The sequence below is a fragment of the Coturnix japonica genome, chromosome 2, assembly GCF_054131305.1.
Source record: "Coturnix japonica strain WE chromosome 2, WE-NBRP24, whole genome shotgun sequence".
Classification (NCBI taxonomy): Eukaryota; Metazoa; Chordata; class Aves; order Galliformes; family Phasianidae; genus Coturnix; species Coturnix japonica.
The window spans coordinates 115199814-115218906 of NC_140664.1; the positions used below are offsets into that span (position 1 = coordinate 115199814).

The following is a 19093-nucleotide window of genomic DNA, read 5'->3' on the forward strand; positions in this document are numbered from 1 at the left end:
AGGGATGGGGCACCCACAACCTTTTTTTTTTCTGTGGAACAGTAGCCTGTTCCAGTGCATCACCACCCTCCATGTGAAAAACTTTCTCTTAATCTCTAACCTAAACCTCCTCTGTCTCAGTTTAAAACCATTCCCCCTCGTCCTATCACTATCCATCCTTGTAAACAGCCATTCCCTCTCCTGTTTAATATGCTCCCTTCAAGTACTGGTAGGCCACAATGAGGTATCCCCAGATCCTTCTCTTCTCCAAGCTAAACAAGCCCAGTTCCCTCAACCTTTCCTCACAGGAGAGGTGCTGCAGCCCTCTGACCACTTTAGTGGCCCTCCTCTGGACCCACTGCAAGAACTCCATGTCCTTCCTGTATTGGGAGCCCCAGGCTTGGACACAGTACTGCAGATTGGGCCTCACAAGAACTGAGTAGAGGGGGACAACCACCTCCCGCTCCCTGCTGGTTACCCCTCTTTTAATGCAGCCCAGAACATAGATGGCCTTCCAGGCTGCAAGACCAGATGTCAAATCTTATACCGATAAATCTACATTGCTAGGAATTTTTGGGTCTTTAAACCTGTCCAAATTCATATTTGTTTAGCTATTCCCATCTAAGTGTATTCTTCACACTCTTCAGAATTTGACAAGATAGTGATTAAAATTCACCTGGTAGCAACTTGCATTCACACTCCTTTAACTGCTCAGGCTGGAAAAAATAAAACAAACCAAGAGAGGAATCCAAACTATGTAAAGTATTTGGATCAGATACAAGTTTTTTCACTTGCTAAAGGTAACACAAGGAGGGCAACACAGGTAGGACAAGAGAGAAGCAGCTCTCCACAGTTCTTTCAGCTCTTATTTACACAATAGAGAAACAGTGCTTGAAGTTTATCATTCAGTTTATAGTGTTAAACAGAGGGCTCATCCAAATAGGAAACTCTGGACAACTCTGGGAAGGAAAAAGGAGTATAGAAATTGAAAGCATGATTGTTATTTTTTCCCCCCATCTTAAACTGCAGTTCAAGAAGTACTTTTTCCTTTTTTAAAGAAATCCACAAACTGGACTCATGATTTCCATTAATTGCACACTAAAGTTAGAGCAGAAAACCAATGTAGCCCTCATAAATAGAAGAAACCTATTTTTGTATAAGAGCAAGTAAAATAAATAAATAAATGATCCAAAACATCTGTAAAATATTATCTGCAGCATGAGAACATGCTATGAATACATCAAATAAAGCCTTGTTTCTTGTTTCAATCTTTCTTAAAGATTAAAGCTTTTAGGCAATAACACTGTAAATAGGTATCGTGAATCTGGCTGGGATAGAGTTAATTTTCTTCATAGCAGCCCTCATGATGCTGTGTTTTATGTTTGTGGCTAGAAGACTGTTGATAACACATTAGCGTTTTTGGCTAAATCTGAGCAGAGCTCACACAGCACTGAGGTTTCCTTTTTCATTGCTTCTAGCCCTTTCCTCCTTGCCACACAGGAATTAGACTGCTGGGGAGGGAAAGAAGCTGAGAGGGCCAAAGTCAGGACATCTGAACCTGTACTGAGGGATATTCCACATAATATCAGAAGGTCATGCTCAGCAATAAAAGCTTGGTGAAAGTAGGAGAAAGGGGGACATTAGGGGTAATGGTGTTTGTCTTCCCACTGTGAACACCTGCCTGCTGACAGAAAATAAATTCCTGATTTACTTTTGCTTCTGCACACTGCTTTGCTTCACCTATTAAACCGGCTTTATCTCAACCCATGAATTTTCCTAGTTTCGACCTTCTGGCTCTTTTCCTCACCTCAGAAGGGCAGAGGTGAACAAGCAACTGGGTGAGGGCTTACCTGCCTGCTGGAGTTAAGCCACCACAACAGCCTTGGCTTTTGAGTCAGTTTCTTTGGTAGTCCAAAGTCAGACAACAGTCAGTCACTCAAATTTGCTGCTTTGCTTTACTAGACTTTATTACAGGTCTAACACATTAAAACATAATATCAAAAAAAAGTAGACTGGAGAGTTTTTACACTACCGAATGCCAATAGTTATAAAAATTGAAGAAGTACTGTTAGTTTTAAGAAAGAACAAAAGATGCATGATCCAGACTTTTTTTAATAGAAAATTTAATATCATTCTTTGAGTCAAACAATTCTGTTTAGAACCAAATACCCATAATGAATTAAATCCAGATTTTGAACCTCTAAATAAGATCCATCGTCTCAGTTAACTTGCATTAAGATAGCATGTGTCTTACACACCCCAAATACCCCCTAGAGTGTTTATTTATCATGCTGAAGTTGATAGACTGTTTGCCACACAGTTACAAGAACAGGTTTACAATTTACAAGTTACAAAAATAGTTATAACTCATTAGTATTTCTATACATATTCCAAGCTATTATATGCACACTCTGTACAGTGGATGTTAACAGTGGTTAAGTTCACTTACTTGAAACAGGAAAAAAAACCCACAAAACTAAATCACTCATGGTCAGACCCAAAATATTTAGGCACCGTAATGCTTGCATGTCTGGCAGTTAACATCCCTACTTACAAAGCAAAAGCAGTTTCAGTATCCAAAAAACACACACATCCACACTGCAAGACCCTTAGCACAGGGTCTCACACTACACCTCAGGGCTGGACAGCTCTAACTGTACAGATTTCTTACAGAGAACAGATCCTATCCAACAAGCCAACCCAAAGGCAGAAAACCAGGTTTGCATGACAAAAGTTTTAGGGGCAGCAAAGCAATCTTCTTTATTAATTACCAGAATCTCCATTTAAAAGTTAACAAAAAAAGAAAAGAAAAAGATGGCTTCTTGAGTAGACAAATACCAGATGTTTCTGTCATACCCAAATATTTGTTTCAAACATGTTTGGTTGGATTTTATTACATTGGCTGCACTCACCTTGTTCATTCCTGCCTTTCAGAAGTAATAAGCCTAGAAGCATTGCTAGGGTTTTGGCATTTTCTTTGAGACAATAGAAAAAATTAGTTCAGAGGAGAGTATTACTGCTAGTCTTAGTTGTATCTTAACTACCTGTCCAGTCCCACTGATGTAGGTGCCTCATTCTGAAACAAGTCACCCTCCTTCATAAGATGATAACATGCAGATATCCCACTACAGACCAGAGAGAGAGAGGAAGGAAAATAAGCAAAACCACCACTAAATCTCCCATCAGCTCTCCACCTCCCAGCACGAAGCCATAAATAGCAAACAAGAAATAACATTATTTTTTCAAGTCTACAAATCTCTCATACTGCTTCAAGCAACATCCTTCCCATCATGTGGGCACAATATTTTAGTCTGATGGTTAAAGTCCCTAACAGTTCAATCCAAGTGCTCAGAAATTTTGTGGTTAGCCACGCAGTAGAAAGCCTAGTCATATCTGCAGTGAACTGCTATGAAGAAATTTATCCACTTGAAGGACTTCAAGGACAAACTGAAACAAAGTCAACTGAGGCACGTACTTAACTCTGTCAGCACAAGGCTGCAAAATATACCACAACGTTAACATCAAGGTCATGCACAAACCAGAAATGCATTACGAACTTCAAAGCCACACTACACAGGATAAGATATTTAATGCTTGTCTTCACATGAAATTAAGCAGCAAGCAACTGCCCCCTAAACACCCAGATGGATAAACAAATCTTCAAGTTTTAGTGGTTTCATTTATTCATTTTTAAAGTATCATATTTAAATCCAATTTTGTTCTGTGGGCCAGAGCAGCAAAACATCTAACATTCTTACTCATTTAAGTGTTTCATCACCTACGTTTGGATTTTGAAATTGTACGGCTATTGTATATGGAATACATTTAAGGTTCTTGTTTTGGATCGTGCCATTGCACGACAATACCTGAACAACTGTTTCAACAGATAACTAATGAAGCTTTATGGTAAAGTGCAATAGGTTTTGCTACAGGAACTGCAAGGAAGAGTTCAAGTGAAAAGAATGCCAGAAATAAATCCCGTGGAATATAACAGTACAATGTTGTCATGCATGCATTTGACCACATTCTAAGTTTAAGGGATAAGTTATGAGTGAATAAATAAGTTAATCCATCAGAAAGACATTATACACAGACTAAAACAAACCAGGAAGGACAATGGTTGTTCAAGCTGAACTTCTGGAAAGAATTTAGAATCTGGACCATATTGAACCATAGGGATAAAATATAGAAATCAATAGAAATAAATGAGGTTGTAAGAGGTCTTTCATTTGAATCTATTTTTTTTCATAGCTTGTTTGCACAATTTGGTTTGGTTAACAACATGCTGACTGTTATTGCAAGCACAAAGTACCACACTTTTAATGCTCTTGTAAAATGATTTAATTTGAAGATTCACCAATACTACCAGATTCCACTTTCAGGTAAGAACTCTTAGTTACTCAGTAATCCCACCACAAATTAACACTGTTAAGATTTACACCCACAAAGTAAGCCAGGTAATAAACGGTTATTAAAAAATAATATTTCATCCCTCCATATCCATGAAAAGAATAATCCCACTTCCCACTTTTTATTTTAAAGAAGGCAGCACAGAGCATTTTTAGCAGTGGGAGATTCACAGATTTAAGTATGTGTTTTGCTCAGCACATCTGCCAAACTTTCACATGTCAGTCTGAGTTGTGTCACAACACTGCATAAGCAAGCATAAAGTCCCTAGAAACCCTCTCATTCAAGCAGCACCTGCTACCTACTGTGACCAAATAAGTACAATGTTGTGCCATTCCAGTTATTTTAGATTACTTTTTATCCTTTGAAAACATTTTGGTTTAAACTGGTACAAAAATAAAATAAATATATGTATATATATACATATATATGTGTATATATACACACACATATACACACACATATATATATCTGACTAGGACTGTTTTCTTTTTTCTACATCAAAATGAAACAAGAAAAAAAAAATTACAACCAACTCAAGGCTTAAATACCTGGATGTAGAGAAAAAAGAAATACAGCTTACTGGTTGACTTCAAATCTGACACGGCTTAAAGCAGATTGCTTCCCACATTCTCCAACAGAAACAAATCCTTCCATGGCACATAAAATACTAGATGTTACTTCTCTGCTCCTAGCATGCTCCCTTCCAGCCTGGTCTTGAGTAACCAGCTGTATCATTTCAGACTGTCAGATCAGCTTCTGCAAGTGTTGTACCATCCACAAGACTGAACCTGATCTACAGCCTAGGAAGACCAGGAGAGCCAGTTGTGAACTTCTTTGCCTTGTGGTTAAGATATAAAGAAGATTTTTAAGTGCCTAGATACAAGAAAAACTTTCAAATCATAAGTCAGTCATCAGAATCAATTATTCCAGTACCAAAATTCTCCTAAACCAAAACTCAACTTTTCAGTCCTATCAAAAACTACAGGAAATTGACAGTTTATGTTCCAATATAATAGTCAGATTTTTCATAGACATTCAGGATAAATGCTCACTGCATTCAGATATTCTTTTTTTTCTTTTTGTAGAGTTACTTTTTCTTCCCCTCCCCCTTAAAAAAAAAAAAAGATATCTATCAGACTCACCTAACTGGTACGTTTCCCCACCACCACCTTTAGGTCCACCTGAGGAACACTGATGAATAATACAGACACGTAACTTCACCAAATTACTGCAGCATAAAGGATCATTAGTTGCAAGAAGTTACTCCATAGCCTTTTTCCATAGTGTTTATTGCTAATTCATTTCATATAGCTTATTTCCAGGAAATGGGCAGCATAAAAAACACAACAGTTCAGAAAATTTAGTATTTGTTACAATGCAATGTCTCAGTAGCACTTCCTTGAAGCTCCATCTGATTCAGAATTAAAACAAACCCGAACTAGTTAATTAAAAAGTTTTGTACCTAGCCCTTAGAACAGTCAGTTTTCAGAAGTCAATCAGCTTCAGACCTGAAATTTACAATAGCTGTGCTTGATAGAGCCCCCCAGAAATTCTCATTGTGCAAACTAAACCAATTAAACTATTTTTTATTAGTTTTGTTCTAAGTCAGCTTTTCTTCTTCCAGAAGGAGTTGCTTTATTCTAACTTACACAACAGATAAGAACTATGAGCACTCAGGAGATTCAGGTAACTACCTCACTGCATACTGAGCCTGTGTGCTAACTACACACACACCCCAAGGTATTAGCACTGACAAGTAGCTTAGATACAAAGTATATCAAAGAATAAAAATGCTGAAGATTTACATCGAGCTGCCCAAACAGTTTTCCACTTAGTTCCCAACTACACAATTCTGATTTCAATAGTTGTACTCAAAAGTTGAGCTGAAAAACAAAAGAATGGAATGACACTGTTGAAATCTTAACTCCTTTACTTTACATAGTCTTGAATTTTTCTTTTGTCAGCAACGATTGTGGGGGGATTTCTTTCTTTAACCTTGTTTTAAACCTGGCAGCATACATTCTACTTATAACATCCCAGAGATGGCAGGGGGCAATATAAACAAGAAGAGGCCAGACTCTAGAAGTTGTACATTCAAGTATAGTGTGGCCCACAAGAGCTTTCCTGGCTTTCACAGACCACATATCACTTCTGATCAAGTACAGCAAAAAATAGAATCCCAAACCAAAGAAATATTGCCACTGGTTTACTACTACTAATTTCACACCCAGGTCCCTCAAAGCAATCTTGTTACTTAAGTAGTTATGCTGCGAGTTTCAAGAGTCAAATATCAAGAACTGAAAATATAAACTTAGAAGTTATGAGTACCAATTCTTCTAAAATGCTCATTAGTGACACATTTCACCTAGACAGACAACACACAGTTACTCTAAATTGATATACCACACTGTAAAGCAAGGTCCCAGTTCGGCTCAAGAGTCTGTAATTCCCCCCTCTCCCTCCAACCACATGACTTGACTGTGTTTACAGTAATGGAAAGCGAACAGAAGGGGAAAAACACAACACTTAACAAGTGCATCTATATACATTTTGAACCTTTTCCCTCCTTGCAATTAGAGTGAACAGGCCACCATGTTTCCTATGCATTACATGCACATATTCTCTTCTTTACAAAGTACCAGTCCTATTTAAAGGATTTCTGCAAGCATTAAGATCAGTGATTTCCACACCAACCAACAGGTGCTTTTACTGTGGAGGCTGGAGTACATTTAAATATTCTGACTGGCCCAGCTGGTAGGTTGTGTTTCCTCCACAGTCCACATACTGGTATTTCTCTCGGGATATTTGCTCAGAGTGGCCGAAGTAAGAGGTTGTCACCGTCACTCTTAAAAACACAAAAGAGATGCTTGTTTTGTAAAGGACTGTAGAGTTCCCTATTCTAAAGTCACTAATAGGTTTTTAAAGAAGTTCATGAACAAAACATGTAACATTAGGAACAAAGTTTTTTTTTTAAAAAATTAAGAAATAATACATGTTAAAACAATCCACAGATTTTTCCTATAGAATAAAAAACGTCCCCTGAGCAGAGTTTTTTCCTAAAGACAGTAAAGCCAAGGTTTAACCATTAATACTCTGCTTTGAAAAGGGAACAGAACTGATTACAAAAGTTACACAAACGTTGTTCAACACACCACCCATCCCAGCCCCCAAAAACAGGCAGCTGTTGATTCAATCTGCTACAAAAAGCAGACTCTGGCAGAATATCAAAAACCTTTGACTAACTCAAGGCCATGAGATTTTCAGCAAGTTTTGAATAGCACCTGATAAATACAAGCTCATAACAAGGTTTGAGAGATCATAGGAACTCCATGCCATAGTCCAACTGCAGAGCAGATGCAGTACTAACAGTTGCAGCTACTCAAGTATCTTTACACTACCAGACCTCATCAAAAGAAGTTATCTTTCTACAGTTCCATTTAAAGAACAAATGATACTACAACAGAAAGTAAATTGAGTAATGTTTCAGCAAGGACTATGTGGCTTTTAACATTTCTTCCAACAGAAAGAAAATTCCCATACTTACTGCATCATCACTACAATGTTGTGCACCTTGATTGATGGCAAAGTACAGAAGTCACTGAAAAAAAGAATAACAGCTATTAGATTTACATCATACTCTTATAGACAGCTATCTTAAAAGTAAGAATTGTTGCTTCAACCAGAAATCCTACTATCAGTACACATAAAGCCTGTAGAGTCACTAGTAATGGCAATTAAAACACTCATTGAAAAACCACTGCCCGCAAGCATGTACTCAGTCTAGGTCTATTTGTACATACAGTCTTACTTTTACAAGAAGTATGTTCACATGTGCTTGCTTACATGAAATGCTTGCCAACAAAGATGTCTTGTGAAACAACATCCACTCTCAGAAGCCAGCTAGAAGCTGACCAGAAGAACTACATCACAGCATGTCTTCCCTGGTGAAGAACTTTACTATAAAAGCATATGGGCATCATTTGCTGCAATTCCACTTCACATTACCAGATTTAAATATAGAGAGGAAATTTTACCACAAAAGATTGTTATTCTAGCTTCAATATCTGTTCATGTAAGATCAGTGATTTCTATTAAAAAAAAAGACCCAAGGGTTTATTCTAGTCCCCAGAGTTTCACCAACTTAGAAAATCCCCAGTGCGTTTTTACAGTAATTCACTTCCCTATTATGCAAAGTGATCTTTGCAGATAGCAATACCAGATACTGTTCTCTTACAAGATAAACTCTACAGACTGGTATTTTCTGAGCTATACCTACATACCAGGTACAAAAAGAGTTACAGAAGCACATATGCTTCCTTTTGAAATTAAGCTTCAGCAAATGCTGCAACACTCCCAAAGCATTAATGGACTTAAAGCAACAGAACAGAACAGAGAAATAGTATTCAGAGGATGAGTAGATCCAGAAGATTCAGGACCACTTAACCGCTAATCCTCACGTCTTTAAGAGGTGACAGAAATACAGTGCTTTATATTTATTTGAAGTTGCCTCCACTTCTCAGTCTCACACCTGTTCCATCTTACTCCAACTCTTCAAGGCTATAAGGTTCTCTTATAGCTTCCTACTCAAAAGGGCTGGCATCCACAACTGTGCATAGCATCAGAGTCTCAACAGTTAAGAGTTCACACTGAATGGAACAAGTTAATTTCAGCAGAGAAGAACCAAAACTCAGTATTGTTACAAAAACATGAGTCATTGGTCAAGTAAACTTTCAGAAGCTACAAACTATAACAGCTTGAAGTTTAAATAAAGGCTATAAATACTGCTTACCACGATATACATATGGTCTGAAGAGCTGAAAATAAAAGCTAGCCTCTTATTTGTATAAACTTAAATATAGACTTCCTCTACAAGAGTATATTATGAGAAACTTACTAGTGAATATATTACAGAAACATACTTATGTTCCCAACCCTGAAGTAGCTGGCCCATGCTATTCCAAAGGCCTATAACAGCTGAAATAGAGATACCATTCAAAGTGCAGAGCCATGTACAGCAAGCCACTATATGAAACCACAAAATGAAACTAAATAAATAAATAACAAAAAAACAAAAAAAAACCAAAAAAAAAAACCAAACAGTTTAAGTAGTTTTCAGTACTACTAAATTGATACCAAAAAAATAGCACACTATCTCTTTAAACACATCTCAGCTCTGAAATTCATTTCATTTACAAGAGCACCATCATAACTTTTATGAAGACAGGCAATATTTAGAGGCTGGTATGCTTACAACATGTAGCTCATTTCATCTTGTATGACTGTGGGCACCATATAGTCAATCTAAAAAAAAGGGGGAAAAAAAAAAAAGCAAGAAAAATTAACTGAGCAGAATTGCATGTGAAGACTTACATACACCCAACTTAAAAAGCCCATTCTACTTACCTGTTTCATATCCAGAGGACCAATGTTGGTGATGTTGTTTAGACGTGCTTTGCCAATAACTGTTTTTGAAAACTGAACTTGGGCTGTGATGTTTGCGACCTCAACTGAATAATAGTTGTTGTTTGTTATATTTAACGTGTTCTGTAAATAACAAAAACAAAAAAGCAAATAATAAGAACTTCTCATTCTTTGTATGTTGAGGAGCATAAATTTTTGAACTTACATATGAAACAATTATACTGGCATAATTTCAGATATTCTTTCCTGTCATCTGAGGTTTCCTTGGGGTAAGGTGGAAGGGAACCAACACTTCAGCCCCTTCTCAGGGGCACTTGTGCAGAAGATTGTGCTTTCCAGTACATTCACAACTCCACTGATGACTTCCTTCCCCTACAAATGCTGACTGTTTCATTCTATTCTCAGCTATCCCTTCCATGAACTTTAACTACTTCAGAACTTTTCGTATCATAGCTACATGTTTTATTAAAAGACACCATGAAGAATTCCATCAAAAGTGTATGGAAAGAACTTCTCAAAGGTTTGAGGTGCATAGGAAATAATTTTTCTTCAAAATCAGTTCTGACAGATATACAATACCAGTTGCTGAATGGTATTCCTATATCTACATTCCATCTATATTCCCAAAATAACCAAAAGAAATTCAAAGTCACAGTTCCCGTGAAATCAGAAGACTCAGTGGTAGCCTGCAACTACAGCTGTATTAGCTATAGCTACAGGAAGCAGTCACAGCAAGTCCAGTTACATTTTCAAATTGCTCATTGTATCTGCTGGTATTTCTTAAGGCACTAAGTTCACCAGCTAGCCCACAATTTCTATGTATTCCCAGAAGAATTTCTCATTGCACATATTGCAAACAAGCAGACAGCCTTACCGTAATATTTAAATATATTATACGTCTGCTCTGTTCATAGTTGACATAAACTGACTTCACGCCAATGTATTCAACATCGACTGAGCGAGGAAACAAGAAAAATACAGCCAGTCCAGAAAGTAGGAGACATACAATTACAGAAGCAGTCACGTAGAGTTTTCTGTGGAAAGAAAAAAAGAGCACACTTCAGAGTTAAAAGCATATTAAAGGCAAATAACACACCACTCTTTTTGTTTAAGCGATAAGGAACACGACTAAACAATATAACTAAGTTCAACCTGTTTCCAACTGCCACTAATTTCCAAAGGGGGGGATGGGAAGGGAAGTTATGCTGCACTTCATGTCCATGTCACAAATAGAGATGATACTCTTGTATGTATATTAGAAAATAAGTTCCAAAACACGTGGTTATCCCAACATTCAGAAATTTGAGGTAAACAGAAGAGGAAAATGTTCATTTCTTTTGAGATAAAAGCACTTCCTTTAAAGTTTATTTATAGTAGAACCTTACTCATTCTGCAGTAATCTTCAGCATGCTGTGCTTGTACAAAAACATACCCAGAAAAGAAGAATAACACTTATGTTTTACTTGGGTTTTTTTGTCAAAAAAAAAAAATAATAATAAAACACCAATAAAACAACCCAACACTTTCTGGGAAAGTATCAGGAACATCTTAGAACCCTGCTATGAAATGCAAATCTGCAATTAAATTAACACAAAAGGAGGAAGGGACTTCAAGCATCAAAAGTACACAAACAAAAGGCTCTACAACAGCTGCAGTTTTCTTAAAGTCAGGATACTAAGGGAATATTTCTCAAATTTAGACTACTGCTACATCAAATTCATTATCTATGCTATCTATTATGTGAACTTACTGTATTTTTTACATTATTATTTTCTGTTTACTACAAACACCCAAAGAGTTAAAACATGTATGTGATAAAAAGAAACCCTTAAAGATTTAATTACAGTGTTGAGTAGATCCTAGAAGAAAATACATCACTCCAAATTATGTTATATGAGAAAGATAAGCTTGTTTATTCTACTAGCAACTCAGATTCATTTAAAAATGAATTTCTAGGTGACTTATTTTGTAGTAGAGGCCCAAAGTTAACACCTTCTCTGCTTTAAACTTTAATAATGAAGATGTATCTGCCTAGATCCATTACTATCTTACAGAGAATGATAAGCAGTTGCATAATTGTGATTCTATGATTCTATGATATGAATAACCATTGATATTCAGACAAATATTGACATGAAAACATTGTGCAGTACTACCAACTTTACAAGACCTACTTCGATGGTTGTGTACAGGCCTATTAATAAATAACTCTCCTAAGAGTTAGAGGCAAAGGTTGATAGTACAAGCAGAATTCTTTCAATACCAAACGCAAGAAAAAAACAATCCAGAGTTGAGAAGAATCAAGCCAAATCACTATCTCCTTTAAACTGCTACATTTTAGCTAGAAGAGAATGTGAAAACTGTAGGTTCATATATCACAGCTATTAACTTACGTTCTTCTTGGCCTTAGTCTCTGATCACTGTATGGAATTAATGCTACCAGCTGGTTTTCCTGCCCTAGAAATAAAAACACTGTTTCAGAATTTAAACAAGAAGAGTCATTACTTTTGCAATCACATCAAATAAAAAGTGGCCTTTACAACTTTATAGCACTGAATCTGAATGAACATTGCCATAGCACACATACGTCTGCCACTTTCTGAAATAAAAGATACTAACATCAAAAGGAAAAAAACCAAAAAGCTGACTAACACTAAACAGCAGTAAATTCTGCCTTTGCATTGTACTCGTGCACAGGTGGCAAAACACCTCAGGTACTTCCTTTTCTCTCTAGCAAATGGTGCCAAACAGATTTCAGCTCTCTGTGTTAGACTACAGAGAGTCAGAAACCAAGAACAAAAGCACAGAGGACCTATTGAAAAACACATGGATGAAACCTGTCATTATGTACTTTGTGATTTGATATAGAAACAATGTAACTGAGATTCATCTATAGGAGCACACAGAAGCCTCAACAGGAATTCTGATCTGCATTTCCAGCCAAATGCAGAATCTGACCAGCACTATCAAGTAGCTAATTAATTGTGCTGAAGTGTTTTCAAAATGAATCACAAAGCTGAGCCTTTGCTAAGCATGAAGTAGTATAAAACATCAACCTTGTAAACAGCTCTACCAATTTAATTTTCAGCTCAGCAACCTTATACTGAAAAGTTAAAGCTGTCCAAATACCAAAATGCAATTTCATGCCAGTATTAAACAGTTTAATCATCATAGTCTATACTGTGGCCTTCCATAACAGACATGCAATGATCCACAGAACCCTTAATTTCTCATCTCTCCCCTTAAAAAACAAAAATATGATTTCTTTCTTAAAAGTACTGAGAAGTAATTAAGACAGTCCTATTTATTTTGATAACCCACTTGAAGTTTCAGTTTTAGTCAAACGATTTCATTATAATTTATGAAAAACAAGCAATTTTGATATTCAGTCAGACGTTTAATTAATGATTTGTATCCAGAAATCCTCCAGCCAAAGAAATTAGTTTATGAGCACAGAAGTCCTATAATAACAGAATTTTCCCTTGCTCTAGAATGAGTAAAAAATTGCCATTGGTATTATTAAATATTTCAAGTAAGAAAGCAAACAAACATCCTTTTCCACAGTCTTTTAGTTAAGATATTTTTGTCACATAACTTCACTGTACTTCCTATTCAAATTCAAAGTCGAAGAATTCACTGTGGTATAACACTGAGCAGCTCCTACATAAATCCCCCTTGATATTTTCAACCGTTTAAATATCCTGCGCCCCAACATTTGCCTCCAAGGGAGACATGTTATTTGTGAACAATGTGAAAACTTAATCCAACAGAATCACGTGCATCTGTGCCACATCAGCCTGGTACAGCAGTCAGTTTGTCCAAGCTGCAAGTTAAAATCAGTTCTGTGAGCTCTTACAGCCAATATTATGACTACTTGGGATAAGAGTTCTAACAAAAACAAAGCCTTCCATCAGTTCCTCCCCCTGGTAAAGGCAGAAGGCTGTGCCTCAGCACACTGCATTCACCACTTTCTCCTGCCCGGTTTCACATACCCTGCATTTTCCCTTAAAAGGTCAATTTCTAAATAGCTATACAAGATTATTACCATACAGGAAGGAACTGTAATAAAACAGAACGTTTTATTCAATGAAAAGTGAACAATGAAGTCAGCAAATAAAGAAAACTTTTAATCACAAAGTTGCAACATGCTCCTTCCTGCAGCAGCCAGAGAATACATGTGTTTCCATGCATAGCAAAGGCAAATTTGACAACAGAAATGTGAAGCGAAGTGCAGGGCACTGAAAAGAGTGAGGGCAGAAAGACACCTACACATGAACCAAAAAGATGCTTTAGGAAAAGCTTTCAATTTCTCTCTGGTACACAGCAAACCAAGATTTTAATTTTCCAGATGCTCTTCTAAAAAATAATCCAGAACCTTGTCTATCAACACTCTATAGACACAGCCTTTCCAAATGATAACCTGAAACTCTGGCTTCAATTAAGTTATGACTCTAGATGATGTTTGACAAGCACAGGATTCACCTGTCGAACCAGTTGCTCAAGTGTTGAAAAATCTGACATCTCAGCATTGTTGTTTAAAACATCTGTACTGGAAGCAGCTTTCTATCGCAGAAAAAGAACAAGGGACATCCTAGGCATGCCAATCATCCTGGAAAAGCATGTTTTAGAATGCATTTTTGAAACAAATATTTGAGAGTTGGTTTTCAGTATCCAACTGTAAGAAACAAGCCTCCTCCAAGTTATAACAATACCAAAGCATGATCTAAGAAGGAGAGCTGAGTGTTGTTAACTACTTACTACCTTTGCACCTTCACCAGCACACACACTACTTGTTCTTCTAAGACAGTCAGTTGGCCTGCTGCCCTTATGCCAGTTGGCAAGCAAGAGAAGAATGAGACTGCATTGTTCTTCACGGGTTTTACTATAAGTAACCTCATTTTTATTAATTCTGTTTTTTTACATGAAAACAACAGATCAGCTTTAGTTTATACAGGCCTACACTCTTCTTCTCCCCATGTCTAGTGATATTAGAATGTTCTCTATACTTGCAATTACTTTTGCAAAGTTGAGTATTTCTCCAAATAGTTTAAAATTGTTACTTAAAGATACATCAAAATGTCTCAAAAATAAGAGGTCAGCAAATTCAACTTACAAAAGCTAGGGATTAAAGCATAGAAGCAAGGCATGCTGCACTGTACAGGCAAGGAAAGAGCAAGCAGGTGGTAGTCAAAGCTGATAAGGCAATATACATTTTGTTCACACAGTGTAATGACACTAAAATACTTAGTGCTAAAATGAAAAGATGACTACAAAATATCTTTACTGGAGTTATTTGCTATGACTTATTATAGTTACTACTGCATTCATTTATGAAGTAAATTTATGACTAAAATAAGAAAAAGGAAAGAAATGAAGGGAACTTACCTCGTGGAATTCTTCCTGTTCCCTGGCAGGTAGGACAAGTGACACTATCCCTTCCTGTGAATTCCACGTATGGAAACTGTGACACATCCCCACACCTGCCATCCTCACCGTGTGATTCTGAGTGAACTAACCCATTCCTCATATTATCGGACACTGTACCTCCATCATAGCCATCTTCCTTACACGTGTGTATCGGTAGATGAGAAAGAGATTTTCCCATTTCTAAAATAAAAGGCAAAAGAAGGGGTTTTTTTTGTGGAGAACAATTCAAATATGGCTTGCAATTTATTCATCTGTATCAAGTAACTCTTAGTGTATAATCATTATTTAGACTAGGCTCCTATTTACTTCTGCTGTGTTTAGACTCCATAAAACTTGCAGTGTTAAGGCCCAATTAACTTGGAGTCTGTCTCAAACAAAAAATCTGATCTACAGGGGAGGCCTGTTCAGGTGCTGAGCACACACAGGTTAAACAAGGGTGGGTGAGAGGCTCCCAGGGCAGAACAACCAACTACTGGCAACGAGTTACAGCAGTCAAGCATCACTGGACAAACTATCACAGGACATGTGGATCTCAATGAAATAATTTCAGTACTTAACATGCTCCACAAACCAGGCTCACAATGTTCTGCAGAACCTGCACATGCAACTGAGTCAGTTCTAATAAGCTTAATTTTAGGGCAAATTTGTTTGGACAACACAGGATCAGCAAGCAATCTCTAGGCTAGAAATACATATCTTCAGGTGTTGAAATTGATGATTTCTTTAACACCAAAGAGGACTGTTTCACAGTAAAAATCAAGGTGAAAAAAAAAAAGTTAATACTATCAATATATTGCATTTCTAAAGGCCTGGTAAAATAATAATCACAAAACCAGATTGTGTTAGCTATGTGAATTCATAATTTTCCCACAAATGTCCCTTTTCAGCCACACCACTGGAACTACCATGAAACAGTTGAAACCAAAAGCCACAATGATGTGATAGAAGTGGCCACCCTCCTAATTTGCAACGGATATGAAACAACTCAGAATATATATATATATATATATATATCTGTCCAGAAACAGCAGTCAGCTGTCCAGCTTAAACCCATAACCTCCTCTAATTAGCCAACAGAAACACTAAGCACCCAGTTCACTGATGATGCCTTTGAGAACAGAGGGATTTAAAGTAAGTATGCAGAACTTTTGTTTCTCTACTGCATTTGGAATTTTTGCTAGTAATTATCACTCTGGCACAACAAGAGAGGAAGCACAAGGAGGATTATCAAGACAGCAATGCAAGTCAGACTATTTTAGACCAACCACTCCAGACAGAAAAAGATCTGAAGTAAGGTGATGGTAACATAAGCCCAGCATTAATGAATTGCATTGCCACAAAAGCTAGGTGAATGTAGGAGGAGAAATGTAATTCAGCTATTGTGAGCAAGTCCCAGTTACTGTTTCAGCAAACATAAAATTTTATTATTATTTATTATAAGGGTAATAAAACCCATGCAAGAAGGAAAACTGTGTATCCTTTTGTTGCTACAGCAATTTTTTAATACTCTAAGTTAGGGAGCCATTCAGTATAATAGAAATTATTTAAATGAAAATTGAAACTACTGTGTTATTGAAAAAAGCTTCCTGAAAAAGCAGCTGAAGTAATTCCACATGCATTTTCCTTCCTCTTATCTTCGTAGCTGACTTACAGCCTCTACGCTACAGAACTCAAGTCTTGCAGCTTAGGTAACAGCTGTCACATGTATAGATCAGTCCCTGGTCCTCCTGCATTACAACCTCATTCAATTTACCTATTCTACTGATGAGAGACTTAGGCTACATCAGCATTAACAAGCAAAGACAAAACAATAAAAACAACACTAGAAGTAAAAAACAGATGCTGAGGATTCAACACCCACTATACATATTTTGTGAGTTTTATTTCATACTAGCTTTAGCTGGGGCTGAACAGCCACTAGCAACTGAAGCACATCACCTAGTTTTAGTTTCTCTCAACAGGAAGACAGTTCACGCACTTTCCAATCTCATCACTATGTGAACTGAAGAGCAGCATGCAAGGGTAGCTGCAAATTCATTTCACACCCTTGATTTGAATTAAAATATCAGTGCAGATGTATCCTTCAATGCCATGCACACAAACTTCAATAATTAGAATTTAATAGCTTTTTTTTCCTACCACTAGTGATTTAGTAGATTAATATCCCAATTTGCAGATGAGAAAATTGGTAATTTCAAGTGAAACACATTCCTCTATAATTCTCTCTTTACCACCTTCCAACCACACAAGCATTGAAGCTTACAGCAGCTGACCAACACTTTAGAACACCTTGTTCTTTCACCCCTTACAGGTCAGACAACAGTTCTGAGAAGGAGTTATCTTTGTATCTGACAGCTTCTACACTGTCAACAAATTCTCACATCCTATTTTCTTTTCCTAACAGCTGTGCTGGGACCCAGTCTCTCCCTTGTAACTGATGTATATACTCCAGTCTCCTTAAACTTGTGTAGAGTTTCCTTGAATTCAGAGTTTGTCAAGAGAGAGCTTTGCAAATTTAAAAACAATGTTGATAAGGAAGTTTTGTTTAAGACTTTGCCCTTCAGATAACTGATATGCACCACAGAACACAACCCCAACAAAACCCAAATAACGTGTGAAACAAATACAGCAACCACATCCTGAGCTATATAAAGCACTTATGAAACTCCCTTTTAGTTTTGGATCTTGAAGAAATCTCACAGAGTTTAACTCAACTGCTGCAGTTCTCCAAAGAAAGAGTCAGGATGCCATTCCTACTTCTTATGTGCAAATACACAAACTTGAGGTTGGAAAGCTACTTATTTTTCATAACAAAACAAGGCTCCTAAGCATGGCGATTCTCCATTGGTCCATCAGCTGTGGGTGAAACACTGCTAGCATCCAAAACACCGAGGAGAGGCACAGCAATGACTTGGCACTCACAAACATGCCCTGCACGGGAAGGCACGTCTGACAACGCACAGCACCAAACTACCCCTCACCAACTGCTCAGCGATCTATCTCTCTGTGCCCTTTGCAACACTGGCGCTTCCAAAAATTAACCAACAAGCCGAGACCCTTCCCGACACCCCCCACGTTGTGCATCGGGTGAGCCCCGCATGCGGCTGCTCCACGCAGAGGTCCCAGCCCTCCGAGCAGGGCAAAGCCGAGCTCCCCCCGCAGCCCTTACCGGGGCTCAGCGCCGAGGGGCCTGGGGCAGCCGTGTGTCTGCCCGCACCGCACCGCACCGCACCGCCCCCGGCCCAGCCCAGCAGGGCCCAGCTCCTGCCGAGACACAGAACCCCAGGCCGCCCTCGCCTCGGCTCCCGCCCCCATGCCCTGCCGCTCTCCGGCTCTCCCCGTCCCCACCTGCTCGGCGGGCCGGGCCGGGCTGCGCCTGGCGCTGGGGTATGACAGGGCCGAAGGCTCCGAGCGAGACGCAGCTCCCCCAGCCCTAAACACAGATCCGGGCCCTGCGCAGGCGCGGGGGGCGGTGACGCTGCGGGCGGGGAGCGCTTCGGTTGTGGCTGCTGCCCGGCTGGAGACCTGCGCTGTGCGGGACGGGGAAGGCTGGGTTGGCTTGTTTGTTGCCATAGCACTGTGGTTATTTTCTCTTCCCTGTTTGATCGGTGCTAGTGGAGGTAAATGACCCCACTGCGCTTCTGTTAGAAGGGAGGGCAAGGAGAGCTGTGGCAGGCCGGCATAAAGGCAGCAGGAAATAGGCACAGCGCCTCTGTTGGGGGTGGCCATTTGGTTCTGTAGCTCACGTCTCGTTTTACAAGGATCTTGCACAACTCATGTGTATTCGGGGCATGAGCAGTGAGATGTTTTCCAGGCATTTTACTGGAACAAAGTAAAGCACATTGGAATGGAATGA

The 19093-nt window shown here is 38.3% G+C and overlaps 1 protein-coding gene across 2 annotated transcripts; it reads right to left on the bottom strand.

Annotated features, from left to right (window-relative positions):
• Positions 1 to 1920: 1920 nt before the first annotated feature.
• TMEM106B (transmembrane protein 106B) lies at positions 1921 to 18699 on the bottom strand. Of its 2 annotated transcripts, none has more exons than XM_015853611.3 (8): positions 18586 to 18699; positions 15196 to 15417; positions 12204 to 12267; positions 10685 to 10844; positions 9793 to 9933; positions 9641 to 9690; positions 7934 to 7987; positions 1921 to 7234 (listed from the first exon to the last, which is right to left on the bottom strand). In XM_015853611.3, exons 2-8 carry the CDS (start codon positions 15413 to 15415, stop codon positions 7096 to 7098), a joined length of 828 nt encoding a protein of 275 aa, XP_015709097.1. In that variant the 5' UTR covers positions 15416 to 15417; positions 18586 to 18699; the 3' UTR covers positions 1921 to 7095. The 2 variants fall into 2 exon arrangements, with proteins under 2 accessions (XP_015709097.1, XP_032299057.1); XM_032443166.2 differs by lacking the exon at positions 18586 to 18699 and adding an exon at positions 18407 to 18531.
• Between the last annotated feature and the right edge of the window lie 394 nt (positions 18700 to 19093).